This window comes from Falco punctatus, assembly GCF_963210335.1.
Source record: "Falco punctatus genome assembly, chromosome: 7".
Lineage (NCBI taxonomy): Eukaryota > Metazoa > Chordata > Aves > Falconiformes > Falconidae > Falco > Falco punctatus.
In genome coordinates, this window is record NC_137587.1 from 41,148,454 (window position 1) to 41,168,235 (window position 19,782).

The following is a 19,782-nucleotide window of genomic DNA, read 5'->3' on the forward strand; positions in this document are numbered from 1 at the left end:
CAACTGCACCAGGAAGGAAGCCTTAGATACCCAGTCCAGAACAGTGGACTAGGTAAGACGCTCACCTAATGTGGTAAACCCAGTTTAAGTTGTTGCTTTTAGTCATCTAGTACAGGTGTTTGCAGAGGACCTTCCTACTGAGTTTCCAGATTGTTACGATTATTGCCTGTTCTAGTTGGTACTCTAAACATTTCTGAAAGGTCCGTGTTTTGGAGATTAGAAAGCTCTTTCTCACCGAAATCTCAAGTTACTATGGTGTGGGTTTTTTTCTGATTTCAACTGATTAGTTTGTTCCTCTTCCTTTAAGAACAGTATAAGCAACATAATGGATCAGAGTCAGGCTGTAGTTGCATCAGTGCCACAGCAGTTATTCTAAAATGAAAAGACCTGTGTCCCAGATTTTCTGTACAGCAGTTTGTAAACATTCCTGGTAGGTCTTTAAAGTACTTTGTGCGAGCTCTGCACATATGTCTATACAAATATAACTGAAAAAATATTGCTGATTACATAAATAGGACCCCTTAAAAGTCAACAGATTCTTTTGATCAAAGGTGTTCAGACCAAGGACTCTACCAGTGCAGACTTGTGCCTTTATGATCGTATCTTCCTCCTTTGCTTGCTATATATAGGTCAGGTAGTGTCTAGGAAGCAGGCATGCACTTCAGTCACCTCACCTCTTTGTCAGAAGTGCCTATAGTTAGTGCATATATGAATATCTTAAATAATGTTCACATTGGGCTGTGTAGGCAGAGTGAGCTAAGTTGCTTTCTTTAAGAAGAGTTTTATGGAATTTTTATACTTGGGAGCCAAATCCTTGCTTGTTACTCCAAAGGAATGACTAGTTCATTCTCTTGCTTTACCTAATGTCAGCTGTGCAGTGACTTGATTGATCCTAAAGATTTACCTCTTCAAAAAATGCAAAAAGAGTTTTGCTTCCACAGAGAGTAATTACTATGCCACACAGTGATCAAAAATGGGAAGAGAAATGATCCCCGCCCTTAGGTGTCTGAAGAAAAGCTGCACTTGCATTTTGACTGTACCCTCTAACTCTTTTCATTGCTGAGACTTGCATCATAATGAAGTCACATTGAGGCATTGGTCCTGCCTGAGTGAAACAATGGTCTAATTTATATGAATAGGACTGAGATATGAGCCAGTATACAACAGAAGAGTATGTGCAGTTGCTCAGAGCAGAGCTGTCCCTTTGGACAAGTAATTCAGCTTTTTCTATTGGCATCAAGAGTTTGAATTTATTGAAATAATACTCTGCTTGATTTTTTTTTTCAGTTATGCTTTTTAGTATACATCTAGAGCGATTATCTTTAGAGGAAAAACAAGTATGATTATTTTCCTGCCATACATTAACATAACCGCTTCCTTCTGAATCTTAATGGGGTCTTTTTATGAGCTGGAATGTGAATTGTCAAGCTGAAAAGGTTGGGTAAAATATCAAGAAATAAATCTCTTAGAGTCAGAATCTGGAAGCTTAAAATTCAGTTCACGGTAACGAAGATCAGAGAAGACGTGTCTTGAAAAGGCATTCTTACAAAAAGTAAATGCCCTGGAGGAACGAATAACATTCTGGAACAGAAAACTGAATGAGTATATCTAGTGGATTGTGTAAGAACAGCGTTTAGCCTTTACTTTAGTAAAGGATAGCAGTAATAAAGATTACTGATATTTTCAGACATTATTAATTGGTTATAGTGGTGGCTGGTGGTTAGGAGATTAATGACAGGACTTGAAGTCTGTCTCATACCTGTTTTTTATAAGGTCCAAACTAGAAGTATTGCAAATATCAATAAAGTGGCAGCTCTTACGTGGTCTGAATTATTGGATCCAGGCCAGCTTCTAGTAGACAGATGATGTCATTCCCATTACTAGTGATCTCAGTAAATAGGAAAAGGATTGAACAAAAATAGCTGGGATGAGTAGTTATATTGGACCAATGCTTAGAAGAGTTTTCTGGGTCCTTAAACAGTAGAGATCCAGCAAAGTGCTGTGCTGTGGGTTTTTTGCTTCTGGGTTGTCATCCGTTTCTCTCCCCTCCCCATCCTGTAATTTTAATGGCTTCTTTTTCTTGCCATTCTTGATTCTGGCTTAGGACTTAATGAGTAAAATTCACTCTGAAATCAATGGCTAGCACAAAGTCTACACACAGAGAATCGTTCAAAATAGAGCACGTGGAGGATGTCAGTGATGCCATAGACTTAGTGTTGGATGCAAGCATGGGTCTGAAGCTCATTCTACAGAATTTTTATGGTGGAGGAATTTGACGGCTCTTTTCTGATGAGTAGAAAGCTGTCTGTTCTCTCTGTTTTTCTGTAGGACAACTAAGACATAACATGCATCTGGCTAGTTATTGCTCTGTTTTTGTGTCTAAGACCAAGAATAAAGACTGTTGGTTGTTTGGGTTTTTTTGGGGGGGAGGTTGTTGGTTGGTAGGGTTGGGTTTTTTTTGGGGGGGAGGGTGGGTGTTAAGCCATCAAGCCCCAAAAGAATCAAATCATTTAGATTCTGCATTTGAGTGGAACTGTTTTCAAGCCCGTTAATAAAGAGAGGGAAAGACTGTTCATCATCTGAAGGATGAAACAACTGATGGATGTGTGGGAGAATTTAATCATATTGTGAAATTTGTTGCTGTTACTTGCCACTGGTTTCATGGCAGTGCCTCATACTGCACCCAAGTCCAGCATGGTTTCATTAGTGCTGCAATTTGAACTGACATCATCAGGATTACTACACAGCAAACTAAGACTTTCTCTTACTTGAGGAGGTGATTCATTGTTAACTCAAGTTAATCATTGCAGAACAATGCTGAGGGTGAAGTGGATGAAGCTTGGTGTTATGGATCGGTATAGGACCGGTATATCCATATGTTAAGATCAGTGTATCCACAGCTGTAGTCTGACATCTATCACTTTCAGATTAAAAAAAAAAACCAATATTTTGTAATCATTCATTTGTCTAAATTTGTAGTTTAAAAAAAGAATCAAAGTTATGTTAATTTGTCCTGATATGTTGTTCCAGGCAGAATTTTAAAAGATTTCCAAGTGAAAATGAAGACAAGTTTTGATTTAGTAGTGCAATTATTGTTGATGTATTCGGAAACAGTGGGAAACTTCACTTTTAAGAAGGTTTATCAAATAATCCATGGTAAACTTTTAAAGATACTTTGAACTAGAGCCTACCAGTTTATTATGATTCCAGGTTAATAACTTTTAACAAAACAAATTTATTACAAGGCTCTGGAGTGTTTTAAAGTATCAGTGCTCCACAGACTCCATGTGCATATAGCTGACAAGAAAGGAAACACTCTCTACCCCCTCCTTCTCTTGGTGGTGTACTAAGCTGAAGCTTTGAGCCCCCGAAGCCTGCGGATTTTTTCTGCCTTTATTTTTTTATTGCCTATTTATGAAGGCCTTGATTTTAAAAAAGGAAGATAAAAGAATAAGCAAGTTGTCCAATTGCTTTTTGACGACAATGATAATGATTATTCTAAGTTCCTACACAGCTTTACTTGTAAAGAGACATTAGAAGTTGCTTACATAATCTCGGTATGAATAACCTTGATGCTCAGTTGAGGGGAGATTCAAATTTAGGCTGGCAGTATTTCAAGGACTGTTTTCTGCTTGAGTACTCTAAGCTTGTCCACCTCAGGTATGCCTTCTTTTTGTGTTCAGGGATGTTTGTTAGAGCTGCAGGTAGTCCTGTACTTACAGTTTCCATTTGAGGTTGTTTATAAATAGCATTCTGCTTACTTTTAATACCACTTTCTCAAGCCAAGGATCTTTCTGTTTTGTCAAGGAGAAATTACTAAATTACTCTTGTAGGGAGCCAGAGGGTTTTGGATAAGTAATCTTAGCACAGAATCTTTTTGAGAAGGAGCAATATTTTTATTAGTTGTATTTATGATTTGCACTGTTATCTTCTTTTTTAAGAAAACTTTCCATTGACTGAAAAACTGGGGAACCTACTGCATTTCTAGGTTGGTTCCCTTTCTAAGGTATATGGTTACCCTGTAATCTTTAAGGAATCTTACAGTACCAGGTGGAAGTATGGGAGTTTGTTGTCTTCTTAGTCAGACACAAAGAAAATGGCCACATATTTTAAAGTTATTTGACTCCTGTACCACAGGGAACAGGTGAACTTCTGCCCCCAGGTTTCTGGCTGGCCAGTGGACTGTCTCCTCTTTTTCACATTTGACTTTATATGGTCAGAATGTCTATTCTTGTCTTTTGCCTGCTTTTGCAACAGCGTAATGAAAACCTGGAGTCTTTCCCTATTTCTTGATAGTTTCTTATGAATTTTTCTCTTATATATGCAACCCTGAATTGCCAGTTGAGGAGAAGCAGATGCTACAAATGCTGGAGGATAGTTTCCAGGGTCTGGAAGTGCATACGGTGTGCTGCATTGTGGACAGAAGAATGCTGTTGTTTAGTAAAGGATAGCACAGAAGAGAGCAAGTGGAAAAGTGCTGCTGTCTTTTCCTCCCTCCTTTCATCATTTTTCTATTCATCTTTTTCCTGTTTTCTTCCTCTGTTCTCATACTTTGGTATCTGGCAAAAGCAGGACTAGTGCTTTCCAGTTTTTCTCATGATCTTCTTGTCCTTTCCTTGCCCTTTCTCTTTGTTGAAAATTTTCTCTTCTCACTCACCACTTCTCATCAGTGCCCGCCACTAGAGTTTGTGGGGACTGCTGCAGTACCGGTTTAGAAGCCTCCACAGAAACAGCATCTGTATTTACTGCCTGTGGAACAGATTGGCTCAGTGGTTTCTTCAGCCATCTATTTTATAATTTTCATTTGTATTTGTTTGAACATAATATTTTGCTATTATTTTATTCTTCCTGTAAGTGCTAGCACAAAGCATAGCATGGGGTTTCGGTTCTTTCAGTCTCCGTTCTAGTAATATAGCATCCAATGTCCTGGCTTGCAAGCCTCATCATAACTCTAAATCATTGCCTTCTTTCTCTTTAATCTTAAATTTAATCCTAGCCCATTTATCTCTAGTATATCCTAAAATGTAGGGTCCCTCTGGCATGGATCCTAGTCATCAGACCAGTCATAACCCTAAAAGGTTATGTCCCAGTGACCCCTTTCATCTCTGGATTGTAAAACAGCCAGGCAGATGGAATGTATTATTTCATGCTGAGTAAGAAATTATGAATAGAAGAAGTATTTTCACAGACCCACAGATCGTTGAGGTTGGAAGGGGCTTCTGGAGGTCACTTTGCCCAGCCCACCTGATCAAGCAGGGTCACCTAACAGCAGGCTGCGCAGGACCATGTCCAGACAGCTTTTGCATATCTCCAAGAATGGAGTTACTTCAGGTAAGGGACTTTTCATTCTGACTTATGAAGGAAAAGGATAGAAAGTAGGAAAATTAATTCAGGGCAACTCTTCTCTAGTCCCCATTGCTTTCCTTTTCTTCTTTCCAACCTTTTGCACACCTGCCTTTCTCTTTTTACTCTGAGAAGAGATCAGATTTTTGAGTGGCAAGATTGTATCTTCAAATGCAGTACTGTCCTGATTTGCCTTTTTTACTGTTTATATCATGCTAGTTGGAGAGGCCTCACTGAGGTTCCTTTTCGTGGTGTTAAATGCTTTATAAACATACAGGACAATGGGCCCTGTTCCACAGAGCTAACAGTCTGATTTTCTTCTCTCATTCTGTTGGAATAATGACACCATAAACTATTTTCTTATTAATTATTCTTTGCTATCCTTGCCTGACATCCCTTATCATAATTCATAGCTATATTTTACTGCTGGTTAAATTTGTTTACATTTTTAAGGGATAATCTTGGCCAAATAAAGATACTTGGCCTTTGCTTTAATCTTTGCAGCAGTCGAAGGGAATAAAAAAAAAAGCTTTTCTTCTCTGTAACAGTCTAAGCATATGGAATTTCCCAGAACAAGGTGTCTGAAACAGTAAGCTAAGGCAGAAGGCAAAGTGAGCAGTGATCCTGAGAAGTCACTCAAGCATGGAAATTCAAAGTTTGGAAAGGTCTTGTAAAGTATGTGCTGTATGGCGTGTATAATTGCTGTTACAGAAAGGACATCTTGCAAGTACTGTAGATAGCCATGAGGTGGCATATGCAGCCTTGAAAGAGCTCTGAAACTGCTGAAATCTGTCCCAGCGGCATTTCTGTGTATTAGGAAGCTCCACAAAGGGCTTCGGCTACTGGGAGTAATTCCCAGACAGGAGTTTAAAGAGTCTGTGAGAGTTGTCCTCATGGGAGAAATAATTATGCATGTCTGATCTCTTCTTGAGGAAAGACACAAATACATTGAGTCAATTGATCCCGGTCCAGGACAGGGCATGGAAGGGAAAAACACCAGTCATGTTCTGCCACTGTCATTGCAGTGGCGTAGGAATTATAATTCCAACCAAATTTGAAAAACATACAGAAGTCTTAAAGGTAATTAAGTATTTATGATTTTTATAGAAATGTGGCATAACATAAATTTAAGACATCTCCCTCTTCTCCTCCCTACAAAGAAAAGGGGTATTTCTCAGCTTTTCTAGGGTTCACTCTATCCACCAGGGCAGTCAGCATGGACTTCTGGCAAGTTTGTCAGCATATGCGTAGATTGCGCCTAGGCACTGCACATACTACCTCTTACTGGCCCTCGGTGTCAGAAGGAGTTTGGGGAAGCTGAGGTTACTGCAGTGTAGAAGAGGTTGAAAGACACAAAGGTCAAAGGATACCTGGCCTCACAGGTTCCACTGCTTATGAATTTAATTGTATTAATTATATATTAATTGTCATTATGAAATTACTTGTATTTAGGATTTCACTGGCTTTAAATATTAGCCAGCTCTAAATGTTAGATTTTATAGTGTAATCTTTTTTGGCAAAGTAGACTTGTTTCATAAACCCCATAGAAACAGAATCATAATATTTTAAAATACATACTTTTATTAATAATATTAAATACATATTCGAGCATTCATTTGCCAGCCCAAGGTGTAGTCTGCCTGTTGTTACATTAAGCATCACTGTTGTATTACCCTGTCTGCACCCCCAAGCTAGAATTAGAAGCATTAATTGTCTTTTCTCCCTCACTTAGGGAAAGTGATAATTGCAAAAGTTTTCCTTGGCCACAGTGCTCCAGCTTGCGCAATGAATCCTATCTATCAGGTCAACTATCCAGAATCTAATTCAGTATTCAGGCCATGGAAATGCCTAGAAAGTGATGCATCTACCTCTGGCAGTGGTAGGTATTTTTAGGCACTTGTTAGCATAAAGTTAAAGTTAAATTAATATTTTTATTCTAAACTCATCTTTGACTGTGGGTTATGTCAAGAGGTTTCATTCCTCAGAACACAGTCTCTGCTCAGCTGAAGTGCATTTTTTCAAAGACAATAACAAGAAAGAAGATTCCTCTTTGAATAAATATTTGTGCTTGTTTAGGTCACAGAGTGAAAGTTAGCTGTGCCACACTGCTATTTAGCCATTAGTCCACACTAAAAATAGCTTGCTTCATGCAGTTTCACACCTACTCTTTGTACAGTGGGATTGAGTGAGTGTTGCAAAGGGCAATATGCATATACCACAGAGGAAATCTTCACCCTTAAAATCCACAAACTTCATCTTTAAGCAAAATAAAAATCAGTACTGCTGAGAAATACACTGTTATAAGTAACCAGATTAAATCTCTGTATGATAGATTCTGCTTTACCCCATTTTTTGCAAAAGAACAGAATGGGAATTGAGTAATAGTTTTACCTGTTCGCTCTGATACACCCTCCAAACTTTCAAATGCTAGCTGGGAGCAGCATCTGTCTCTTTGTAAAGGAACTGGGATTGTTTCTGGTTTCTTAGAAGGGAAGAAATGACAGCTAATTTGGAAGGTGATCACACTATAATATGATGGAGAACTTTTGGGCATTGCAGCAATGAAAGCACTGCAGGAGAGCTGTCCAGGCTTCAAGGAACTAAACTAGTCTTTGACAGGCTATGATCTTCATGCTGGAATCTGACAGTTGCTTGTTCTACATAGGCTATTAGAGAGCCAAGTTAAACTCCTTTACTAGCCTGTGTGGGTCTGTAGGGCAAAGAAAGTCTAATGGTAGAAAGGAATAAAACTGATGCATCTTCATGGAAGGAGATACCTTTGACTTATTAATATTCTGAGATTGTTAGCAAACTTAGCTAAAAACCCAATAATATATTTACCTTGTTTTGTCCACTTTAGAAATGTGAGCTTCCTTGGAATGGAGGAATTGTGACTGCAGCGATTGGCCATTGCAAGTGGTTTGTGTTTGACCATGAACTAGTCCTGACAGAATACGTTGCTGAGTTTGAGTACATGACACTGGTGTGAACTTTGTTTTTCCTACTACGATACTAGAAGACAAGCTTTGGATTTCACATATCAAGAGAAGTAATAAATGTAGGTAAAACTAAATTCTGTTCTGCTAACATGACCTAACAAGCTCAGGTTTAAGGTTGATTCTCTTTCTGTCCATTCTGTCAAAGCCAGATAAAACTTCTGTGGAAGTCAGTAAGAAACTTCCCACTCATTGTAGTGAGATTTGGCTGAGGCTCTTACTTTGTGCTTGTGAAAGCATAAAAATGAAAGCAAAGGTCCTCTTAAATTTCAACAGATTAAGTGAACTGCAGCTGAAAACTGGGTCCTCTCTCACTAAGAACTACTTTCTCTGAGGTACCATGCAAGGTAAAACTTACAGTATTGCCTATGCAAAGGATCTTTTTTTCATGGGGTCTTAGAGGAATAAATGATCTTTAGTTGTTTAACTTAAATTGTGAGATGTGCGGTTTTGAAAAAAAGAAAATTATTTTATTCTCAGCTGGTATTCTGAACAAGTTTTTTCCTTGTTTTGTTCTGTTAATTTTTACAAGCATGCGGCTGTTTCACTCATCTAACTTCATAACTTGCTGCCACGGTAGAAGGACTTATTTCAGACTCGAAGTTACTCTGTTAGAAACAAGAAAGTATGGGGAAGTGGGGTGTTCAGCTCTGAGGAAAGGAGGGAGCCAGTCAAATAAACTGATGAGTCAGGTCTGCCTGGTCCCATGGTCCAGTGTTAGGCTGCTCTACTGTGATTCTTGGACTTTGGGAATTTCAGTGCACAGGTGTATTCTTCTGACTCTAGCCAGGGTTCTGCATGGTACACAACAACCCATACAAGCAAAAACGTTATGCAGTGCTTTGATTATGAGGCAATTAAACCCAGTTTCTAGTAGATCTGAATTACAGAAAGATTATTTCCTGACCTGATTGCTATTAATTTCCTAATCAATCTTCTCTCAAATTTTACACTCATTAATTAAAAATTAGAAAGTTTATGATTTTCAAATGCCTTTTATTTTATATAGCTCAAAGACCAGTGTCTGTTTTCTATATGCAATATAATTGTTGAAGAGGGAAAGAGAGGCACAGAAAGATTTATTCTGTCTCATGATTTGCAACATGATGATGAAGTTCTGAACATGGAACTGACAGTAAAGGTCAGGCCTCATATTACTTGCTTAAATGAAAAAAACTCAGTATTTTCAGTAGCTAAGGCCCATATTTATTCAGGTACAGGTGAAGTATTGCTGTCAAATTTTCAGTAAAATAAATGTATTGTGTAATTGTTACTTTGTTATTCAGGTTGACTCATGACCTAAACCAAACACAAAAGTTAAAAATTAAGGTTTCCATTTGGGCTTGATTCTGAAATGTTGATCACATTACTTAACATCACTGGAACTTGTGTTCCTCTTCCTATCAGTTATTATGCAATGTGAATTACAATAATTGTGCTGAATCCTAATTGCATTTCCTATTGTTTAAAAGACACTGCTTCAATGAAAAACAGTTTAAGAAGAATGCATCTGAGAACAGGACATGACCTAAACTATCAGCCTTTCCTTTGAATTTTATGAAATACATGACTCCATGCCATTATGCCAGTTGTTCTTGAAAAGATGGGTTTTTTTGTCAGATTTGACATCACAAGAATGTAGCCTGGGGGAAAAAAAAACCACATCAAAACTGTAGCAGGCTACAGATTTTAGCTTTAGAAATACATGTTATAATAGCTGCACAGAAAAAACACTTCTTCAGGTGGACATTAATATGCGTAATTCTGGCATTGCATTCATATGGATAACTACTGTGTGACACCTTCAGTAGCCCCATTTTCTGATGAAGTAGCTCTGCTAAATATCTGATACATGAAACTGATTCTGAACTGTTCTGTTTTTAACTCTAGTTTGTGAGATGCTGTTACTTCTTCTACTTGATGGTATACATTAGAGTTTCAAATAAACTTTTTTTTCCTCAAGCTTATTTAGAGGCAATGTTAAGAAAGGGAACAATAACAGTTCTCTTATTTTACCACAGCACCACCTTTCCAGTGATCTGTGTTCTTGTGGTTTAACCCCAGCTGGCAGCCAAGGCCCACGCAGCCACTCGCTCACTCCCCTCTCACCCAGATGGACTGACAGGAGAATCAGAAAGGAATGTAAAACCCGAGGGTTGAGGTAAGAACAATTGTTAAAGCAAAAGCCACGCACACAAGTAAAGCAAAACAAGGAATTCATTCACTACTGTCCATCAGCAGGCAGGTGTTCAGTTATCCCCAGGAGCGCAGGGCTCCATCACACATAACGGTTACTCGGGAAGACAAACGCCATAATGCCAAATGTCCCCACCTTCCTCCTTCTTCCCCCAGTTTATACACTGGGCATGACGCCATATGTTATGGAATACCTCTATGGCTAGCTTGGGTCAGCTGTCCCAGCTGTGTCCCCTCCCAATGTCCTGTGCCTCCCAGCCCTCTCGCTTGGCAGGGCCCAAAAATACAAAAAGTCCTTGACTTAGTGTAAACATTACACATCAATAGCTAAAAACATCAGTGTCTTATCAACATTGATCTCATGCCAAATCCAAAACACAGCACTACACCAGCTACTAAGAAATTTATCCCAGCTGAAACCAGGACATGTGTTTGCAATGAGATACTAGCAATTCTTGTCTCACTTTGCCTTTTCCTGAGGATCTGTTGCCTGTCTGTGCTTGGCTCCACTCTTCCCATACTGCTCTTTCATAATGGAAGAGTTGCCAGTTCCTTAGCATCAGCAGCATCTGTTCCCTTCTCTGTGAAGCAATTGACTGTCTCACTCGCCATCTCACACACTTTTTCATTTTAAAGGCAGCTATGGAGTACTACAGATTTTGGCTGCAAGTCCCCTAAAGTTGTTATTTCTGATCTACGTTTGACCTAGGTTTTGAAATTGAATGGGAACAGCCTGAACACACTGCAGGACATCTCTAGACTTAAAAACCCTTCAAAAGCTTATCATCGGCTTTAATAAATATACTTCCTTAAATATTTATAACCTGGTGAGAAATTAAGTTCCAATTCTTTTTTTTCAAGGAACATTTACTAGCATGAATGTTCTTGCATTTTGAGGTGTGCTCACAAGACAGGATTGGGCCAGGATGCACACAGGGGAACAGAATGGGGGACTAAACTAGGATCACGAATACTGTGAGTATTATTAGCAGCCCACAGTTTTGGTGCTTGTTGATATTATCTCCAGTTTGAATCACAGTATTACAGTGGTATCACTTTATCACCCATCTGACCTTTATAATGGTCTTTTCATTTTAACAAATAGAGTAAATTATCTTGAGCACACTAGCTCTCCCTCAATAAACCAAATGACTGAGCAAGCGGAGTCCCAGCCACTGGATGCAATTAAATCTGTTTAAATATTAAATGTGTCTCGTTAACCAGTTTCTTTTGGAACACTTTTGACCATACAACTATTTTCAAACCTGCATTGTGTTGCAGACCAGCCGAGAATATTTTGATGTGAGCCGTAGCGATGTGATTTTGAGGGCATTAGAGGCTTAAGCAAACTGCAGTTCAATCTGAGCTGGAATCTGCTGAAAAAGTCCAGGTAAGATACAAACATCTTACATAAACACAGTCCCAATATAGTCAGTCTTGTCATTACACACAACCATAAAGTACGTATCAGCACTTGAAATTCCTGTAAAAGCACCCTAACCATGACCACAGTTATAAAGGCTTAAAATCTGGTCCTGCACTTTATTAATTTTAAGGGCCTCACAATGTAGGAAGCCTTATGATCTTGTTACGGCATCTTTGTTCTCATAGGGCCTTCACTTCTTTTTGTAGTCACAGCCTAACCAAGTGAATAAGCTCTGTGGCATTTTTGCTTAGAGACATCTCTGAGGCATAATTCCTTTCTTTTTTGCTTCCCATAAGAATCAAATTTATTGATGGCTTGTGCCAGATATCAGAAACCAAGCCCTGGCTTTAATTTTGGTGTCTCAGCTGCAGTGAACAAGGAGTGGGAGCAGAGGCAGTTCCTAACCTTGGCGATGTGCATATACACTGTTAGTCTGCATGTATCCGTCTGCAGCAGCACAGCTGCACTGGCTGCAGCTTTGGTGAGAGAGCCAATACTCAGCCCTTTTACTGCCTCTCATTCATTCCTATTGCCCAAACAGCTTCTGGAACAAATGTTTCTCTCTCTTCTTTATTCCCTTTGAATCAGCACATTTTAACATTATTTAAAGAGCTCAGTCAGAATCAGCAGAGTTAAACCTTACAAATTTGAGGCATTGAAAGACTCTTGAAAAAGCTTTTTTAATGATCATTTAACACTAAATGTAATATTTGGTACAAGTCAAAGTCAGGCAAACGGATATTATCTCAACAGAATATCTCTCTTAAATAATGTGAACAACAAGCCAACATGGGAAACCTTGTTTATTTGGCCTATCAATTAAGCTTCAATGAATCTTCTCAGTACATGCTAAGATATAAAAAGAAATAGTAAGAGCTACCAGTTCCAGTCTCTGGTTCTTTGTTGTTATTACTTGGGGTTTTATCAGATTACATTTTTAATTTTGCTGTATTCTTTGCCATCAGCTCTGTGTGTCAACATGCTGACTCTTGGGTATTACACACCACTAAACCTGTGCCTCCCCAGAGTTTCTTAGGCATCCAGCCACGATGTCTAGTTAGTTCAGTTCAGGGCAAAGCAGAAAATCCTTGCTGCCTCTCAGAGGGTATTCTGCCATCTATGTAAGTGATGGCATTTGCCATGTTTGGCTGTCAAAATATATCTATATTCCGTTCACAAACAAAGATGTTAGTGTTCGTCATGTGAGAAGTATGTATTTCATATATTATATTTTAAACTATTAGGCAGTCTAATATATTCTGTATGTACAGGATAGGTCTGTGGTGTTGTCTTGAGGTTTTGGTGACACCTCTTTAAATCCTTTAAACATTCTCACATGTTCTATGAAGCTTTCTTTGTTTTTTGTAATATTTCTAGGTCAAGTGAAACTCCTAGATGTAAAAGCAAATGCTAATACACCTTATATATTAGTGAGCTTTGTAAGATTAGTGAAGTTCTGAGTTAGCCCATGTGACTCCAGAGCAGTTTATTACCATCAATGTCACATAAAATCAGGACAATCAAAACTGGCCCAAAGGTACCTTGTCTCATGTATTTCTGGCAAACTGTAAGCAGGGATGACACAGTGGCTCTGTTGATGATCATAGCAGAGCTCTAGCTCTTGACATCCATGAGATGACAGTACACTAAACAGAAAGGAAATGCAAGCCTCTTTCTTGTATGTAAACTACATTTGCAATTTTTTAAAAAAATCTTTCTTCAAGCCAACCTCACTTCAGCTGTGTCATTGGCCAGTTGAAGGCTCTCACTAACCCAGATGGAGTTCTGATTTCTAATTAAGACCTTGCAGAAACATTACAATATATTGCAGGATCAAAGATGACCCAGGTTTGATGTTGTGTTTTGTTGTAGCTTACAGCAAGTGCTATGGAAAAGGAAAGCTTTAGGAATAGTTCTGCACCTGTTTTTTTTTTTTTTAAACATTTCATTTTCTTTTTTTTTTTGTGAAGACAGAAGTTTTGTCCTTGTAATTGTTTACTGTGTTGTGTATCAGCCATTCTGTGATACCTAAAGATGATACCGAGCTAATTGACCTATCCTGGTCATCCTGTTTATCCTCAATACTATTATAACTTCAATTTGTTGATAACCTTCCAGAACTTCCCAAGCATAATATCATTTGTATAAAATTAATTGATGGGTGGCTCAGAAAGTTCTTCAGGTGGTTCATTTATGTCCTTGATTGAAAAATGCCTGCTTTAAAAATATTAACATGAATAGTTCCAGGTTTAGATTATTTTTAGTTATTAACAAAATACACAGTATTTTTTAATCCATGTAAATTATGAACATCTTCTCATGGTTCTTCCAAAAGGCAAGGAAAAATAACCTTGAAACTGTCTTTCTCTTCTGTATTCTGATTGACTATTCTAAAATCCTTAGATAGGATCAAGCCTATAGCATTGCTTGAATTTCATTAGGTCCTGATCATGATCTCTGATTGTATTAGCCATCAAATTTTCATTAACATTTTTAGCTTCATTTTCAGTAATCCATGTTTCTAACATCTGTTTTATTCTTACTGCTATTATTTTTCCTATTTTTCAATCATTTCTGCTGTAGTGGAATAAAAGGGCCATGGCCTGGTTCAGTAGGGCTCATGAATATTTGATCTAGTCTGTAAACTTAAAAGGGTAAAGATTTATTTATCTGTAAATGAAAAAAGTGCGTAATGATAAAGTGTTTAGTGTTTAATCTTCTGCATCTTTAAACCTCTCCTAACTAGCCTTCATATTTTTTAGCTTAAGTTTTTGTGTCACTAGTTTTGCTCATGAGTGCTTTCAGCATATGAAAATTGCCCTTGTTAAAACACCAAAAACTATATAAAGCATGTGCTTATGAGATACATTTGCTTGTGTTTTTTGAAGAATTGCCTCCTAAGTCCTTAATCTACTTGCTTCATTTAAGGATTCCAGGGATTCCGAGTGGTCTGGAACTATTTCAAAGGAGAGTGTCAGTGAAGTGTCAGTGAAGAATGCTGAGCAATCTTTTAAAGAGCAAGGACACTGGTGGCAAGGATAATGACAGAACCAGACTGATCTAGGAGGTTGCAGCCAGCCTCTTTGCATTTTCTCCCTTATCAGTAGAGATTGGCCCTGAGAATTTTTCATTAGAAAATTCAGTAGCTATGCTTAACTTATTTATTCTACCAATTTTGAACCCAACCTTTTTCAGATGTCACAAAAGTATAATGTTGAAACATTAGTTCTCCTAGCAAATTCTGTAACATAAATTCTCTAATGCATATAGCAACAAAATTTTCTAATACTGACCCTTCAAATATGCCCTGTTCTGGAATTTAGAGGTTTAGGCATATTTTGTGTCTAAAGTCAAATGAGCTTTGCCACGTGCATATTGAACTCTCTATACTAATCCATTTCTTGTGATCAGGCAGGATTAAAATTTCAGAGTTCCACTAAATACCAATAGGAAAAACAGATTGCAAGAGGAGAGATCATAGGGCTAATTTCAAACCAGCAAACATTGAGAATAACCCTATGAATGTTATCTCTCACCTTGAAAGACTAGCTAAAATTACAAAATAATTAAGCAGTCACTTGATGAGCAGCAAAACTGAAGGAAATTGGTTTGCCTTAAGAAGGAGCCTTGTCTTTGTGTTATCGAGGTCTTAATCAGGTGTGAGTCTCAGAATTTCTCAGATCATTCAGAACAGATCTCTCCTGGATTCTCTAGTGTTGGACATTGTAGCTGAATGAATGTTGCAGCCTTTTCTTCACTGAGATCATCAGTTTATAACTCTTAATTCAACTACTCATTTTCATGGAATTTGTAGGAAGTTTAGTAGTGCTTGTCTGACAAATTGGGCCTAAAGTCACCAATACCCTTAAAAATTAGTGGTAAGACTGGCAGATGGATGTACAGATAGCACAATCACATTAGCCTTGTTTCCTTAGGAAACTGAACGAGCAGAAAGCCACAAGAGTCAGCAGAGGAAGATCCAAGGTCATCCTAACCTGTTCTGATCCATCAGCTGAAATCGTGTTCATCTACCCAGTATGAAAGGTTAAAAGCTCCTCTGTCAGTTCAATTTGTTATTAGAACACAGAATAGCTAGAGGAAAACACATTTCTGCTGATAAGCATAGCGTTTCATTCTGTGTGCATTAGGGAATTTGTGTTTAGAAAAATAGCCAGGAAAATTAATGATTTAGCATATGTCATGTATGTTTTGTGACACCAGAGAGAAAGGATTCATAAAGAGTATGATAAATACTTGGGAAAATAAAATAATACAGCCCAAAAATGTTCTTTAGTCATCACCAAAGTCAATCCAATGGTACCGAATATTTAAGTGATTATTTGTCTTGGTTACAACCTAGATACAATACTGGATATTTTGGGCCCCTACAATGCATTTTGAATTTTTTTATTGGGACTTTGATCTTTTATTTTCTCCACTGTATAATGATTGGTTAACATAGTGTAGTATTATGGGAAAGGGGGAGTCATAGCCATAGAAACAGATTATAGATAGGATCACCGACAATTTTGTTTTTACAGGAAGCTTGCTGCCAGGTGTCTAAAGTCAGATCCTGTGTAAGAAAGCCATTTCACAACCTGAGGAACAAAATACATGTTTGCTAACAACATTTATTTGGTTCTGTCCAAGAATATTTCAAACAAGAAAATTACTATTTTTTTTAATTTATGATATAGAAAAAAAGAGTACTTAGTTTGTATATAAAAAGCATGAAGAACTATCGAGTCAGAATAAATTCTGCTCTGACTTTGCACTCAGCCTCTTCTAGACTAAATATCCAGCCTTGGTGTTAGGCTGAAATCCTGTTTCCATTGAAGTCCTGTTGCAGAATGAGGATGTGTAAAGCAGACTAGTCAATCGAATAATCATGCAAAAGGATTTAAATTGCACAGAACTATCTAAGATCTAATGCAGACAAGAAAGAAATGTCTATGTTCAGATAGCTTCAACTGCAAAGGTATATTTGGGTTCTGGCATACTTACGTTGCAGAGCTCTTGTTTTTGGAGGAGAAGCTGAATATTTGTGAAATTTATTAAAAATGAGTAGCTCTGTTGCATAATAGGGAAATACCACATCCTGCATCCAAGAAGTCATCATTGGTATTAGTAGGAAATGTACACATAGAAACTGAGCACAGAGTAAATAGGTGGAATTAGTTTACAGATTAATTTACTAGTTGGTTTCTTTCAGTTCTAGTACTGAGTTTTATTACAGATCATGGTCTTAAATCTGGATGACTAACACTCTTCAAATCCAACTTAGAAAAATCGAAACATTTAAGATGTGCATCGTTTAGCAAATATCTCACACAAATAGAAGGAATGGTCTTGTCTTAACCTGAAAGAACTCACTTTAGATGAAGACTACATTTCAACACTAGATGGTACTGTCTTTATTATAGTAGTGATAATACAGGCTGTTACGCTGGAACACAGTACAAATGTTTCTTTATAATGAAATATTATGGAGGGTGAGTTTTTAATCACTACTAACAGAGTAAGTTTTCAAATGTTAAAAAAATCTGAGTGTATCTTTAGCAGAACTGAAGAAAGGGAGTGAGGCAGAACAGTTATGTTCCAGCAAAATAAGTATTTCTTATTAAAATGTGCATATTTATCTATGCTTAATGATCTAATTGATCTAATAATCACTGATCTAGTTACAGTTGAACCCAGTAACACAAACTGTGGCACTTGTTACTTGTTTTATCTTCTGTATCAGCCATCTTTTTCTATTACAGTTCACTTTATACTAAGTGCATCTCATTTATTTTTCCAGAAATTTCAAGGCTTACCAAACTTCCAAGAAGTAGTCTAAATAATAACCATCTTATCAGCCTCCAAAGACATGTGTTTAAAAATCTGTCTTATCCTCATTATGTTTTCATTGAGAACAGCAGAATCACATCTTTTGTTGGTTTAAAGAAAACTTACTTCCTAATAGAGCTATACATAAGAAATAACTTTGTTTATAACAACCAAGAGATACATCTTTTAAAGGTAAATATTTACTATTTCAAAAGCCATTTGTTTTTCATTACATTAGAAATACAGTGTTTCCCCACTTGTTCTAGAGGAAGCTATTACTTAAACATAACTGGAGGTTCAGCCTGTGGGTGATGCTTTCATCCAGCGTTACAGTGGAATCTGAGCTGATGAGAACCCCAGTCTTAACATTTTTGGATTGATACTCACTCCTGAGAAAAGGACATACTGAACTCTCCAGGTGGATTGGGCTCAAAATGTTCTGCAGAGATAAACATCACTTATACCAGGTAAGCTAAATCAAAGTTTACAATCCATGGAATAATTCTGCAACTCATGTCAAATAACAAACAACTATAACCTGCAGTCATTCTATTTCTTTCTAGCTTACCTGGCATGCTAATGTATATATTATAGCTTTGCTGGCTGGATTCACACACTAATTGGAGGCTGAGGTCCCGATTCTTATTTATGTTCAGACTGTAAAACTGTGTGAGAGCACAAATGCTTTTAAGGCACTCACTGTAAGGGCTTTCTTTGTGGCTTGAGTGTTGAAAAGTGCTGTTAATCTAAATGAAGATATCTGGACTTCAAGTGATTTCTCAGTTTTCAGTCATGCAGATGAAGGCTGAAGAAGGAGCTGAAAACAAAGTAATCTGAATGCACCTATATGTGGTTGTTTAAAAGTTATATTAATAAATCCGTGCTTTTTTCTACTTAGGGTTTAACTAATCTGATAGTTTTGGACATGAGTAAAAAATGAATAGTCTGGAAACAAGATCACTACTGACTATATACCTAGCACAATAGTGTCCTGGCCATTGCTAGGGTTCCTGAGGCTTTAACTATAATTTTGGAGCTTAATAATTTCCAACACTTATATAATTAGTGGACATTGCTGACAAATCTATATTGTAAACTAACTGAGAGTACACAGACTATCTCCACTAATCTGTTCCATAAGAAAACAGTATCCAGGTCTGCTCTTATAAAGACAAAATAACACTTCTTAAGTCACTTTGATTTAAAACATTTTTAGTTCATTGAATTGTAAAATGTTTCTTGCCTGTATTACTATGATAGTTCTAGAACTGCATTTATATAGCTAACATCGTTTCAAATGCATTTAACAGGAACCAATAGAAGGAGAAAGGTTCATTTGGAGGCAAACTCACCTCTGACATGATTGCAGATAGACAGACACACAGAATTCATAGAAATGCAAGCATTAAATTGGACAGCTTCTAGTATCAGGTGCAGTGATTTTCAGAATTGTGTTATTTATTAAAAATAACATCTAATACTGTGGATAGAATGTGAAAATCTAAAGCTAGAATCTGTATTTAGCAAATATGCCTGCTAATTCCCTAGCATTTGTAGGACACATTCCCTTGGCTGATCCGTAAAATAAGTGTAACTTTTCATCCCAAAGGATTATTTTCCACAGTTTCATTGAGGAAATACTCTTTCTCTAGATGCTTCCATTTTTCATTTAGGGAGTGGTGCATGCACACAGTTGGACAAAAAATGTCTAGGAGAGATAGCGTACTGGCTCCAGACCAAGTATATCTAGAAGAGAGATTTTATTTGATCAAAACCCTTTCAGAACAAGTTCAGTCAAAGTGAGGACAGATATGTACGTATGTTCAGTGCTGCTTCTGAAATCTTCTGATTTCTGAAAAAGCTGCCTTGTCCATTGTAGATCTACCGGAATTTAGAGCAAGAATGAGCAACCTGCAATTGGTTGCGTTAAATGCATCCTTAACTGAACACTAGTATGTGCACCCAGCGGGACAGTCACTGTTCTGCAACAAA

The 19,782-nt window shown here is 37.5% G+C and overlaps 1 protein-coding gene across 1 annotated transcript in view; it reads left to right on the forward strand.

Moving 5' to 3' along the window:
* The window catches only part of LRRC9 (leucine rich repeat containing 9), a gene marked incomplete at its 5' end in the record, with an annotated part of 32,605 nt that overhangs the window by 7,359 nt on the left and 5,464 nt on the right, over positions 1 to 19,782 (forward strand). Inside the window, 5 exon segments of the mRNA XM_080396352.1 lie at positions 7,076 to 7,222; positions 8,213 to 8,244; positions 8,246 to 8,326; positions 19,111 to 19,166; positions 19,168 to 19,221. Coding sequence (XP_080252478.1) covers positions 7,076 to 7,222; positions 8,213 to 8,244; positions 8,246 to 8,326; positions 19,111 to 19,166; positions 19,168 to 19,221 — 370 coding nt within the window.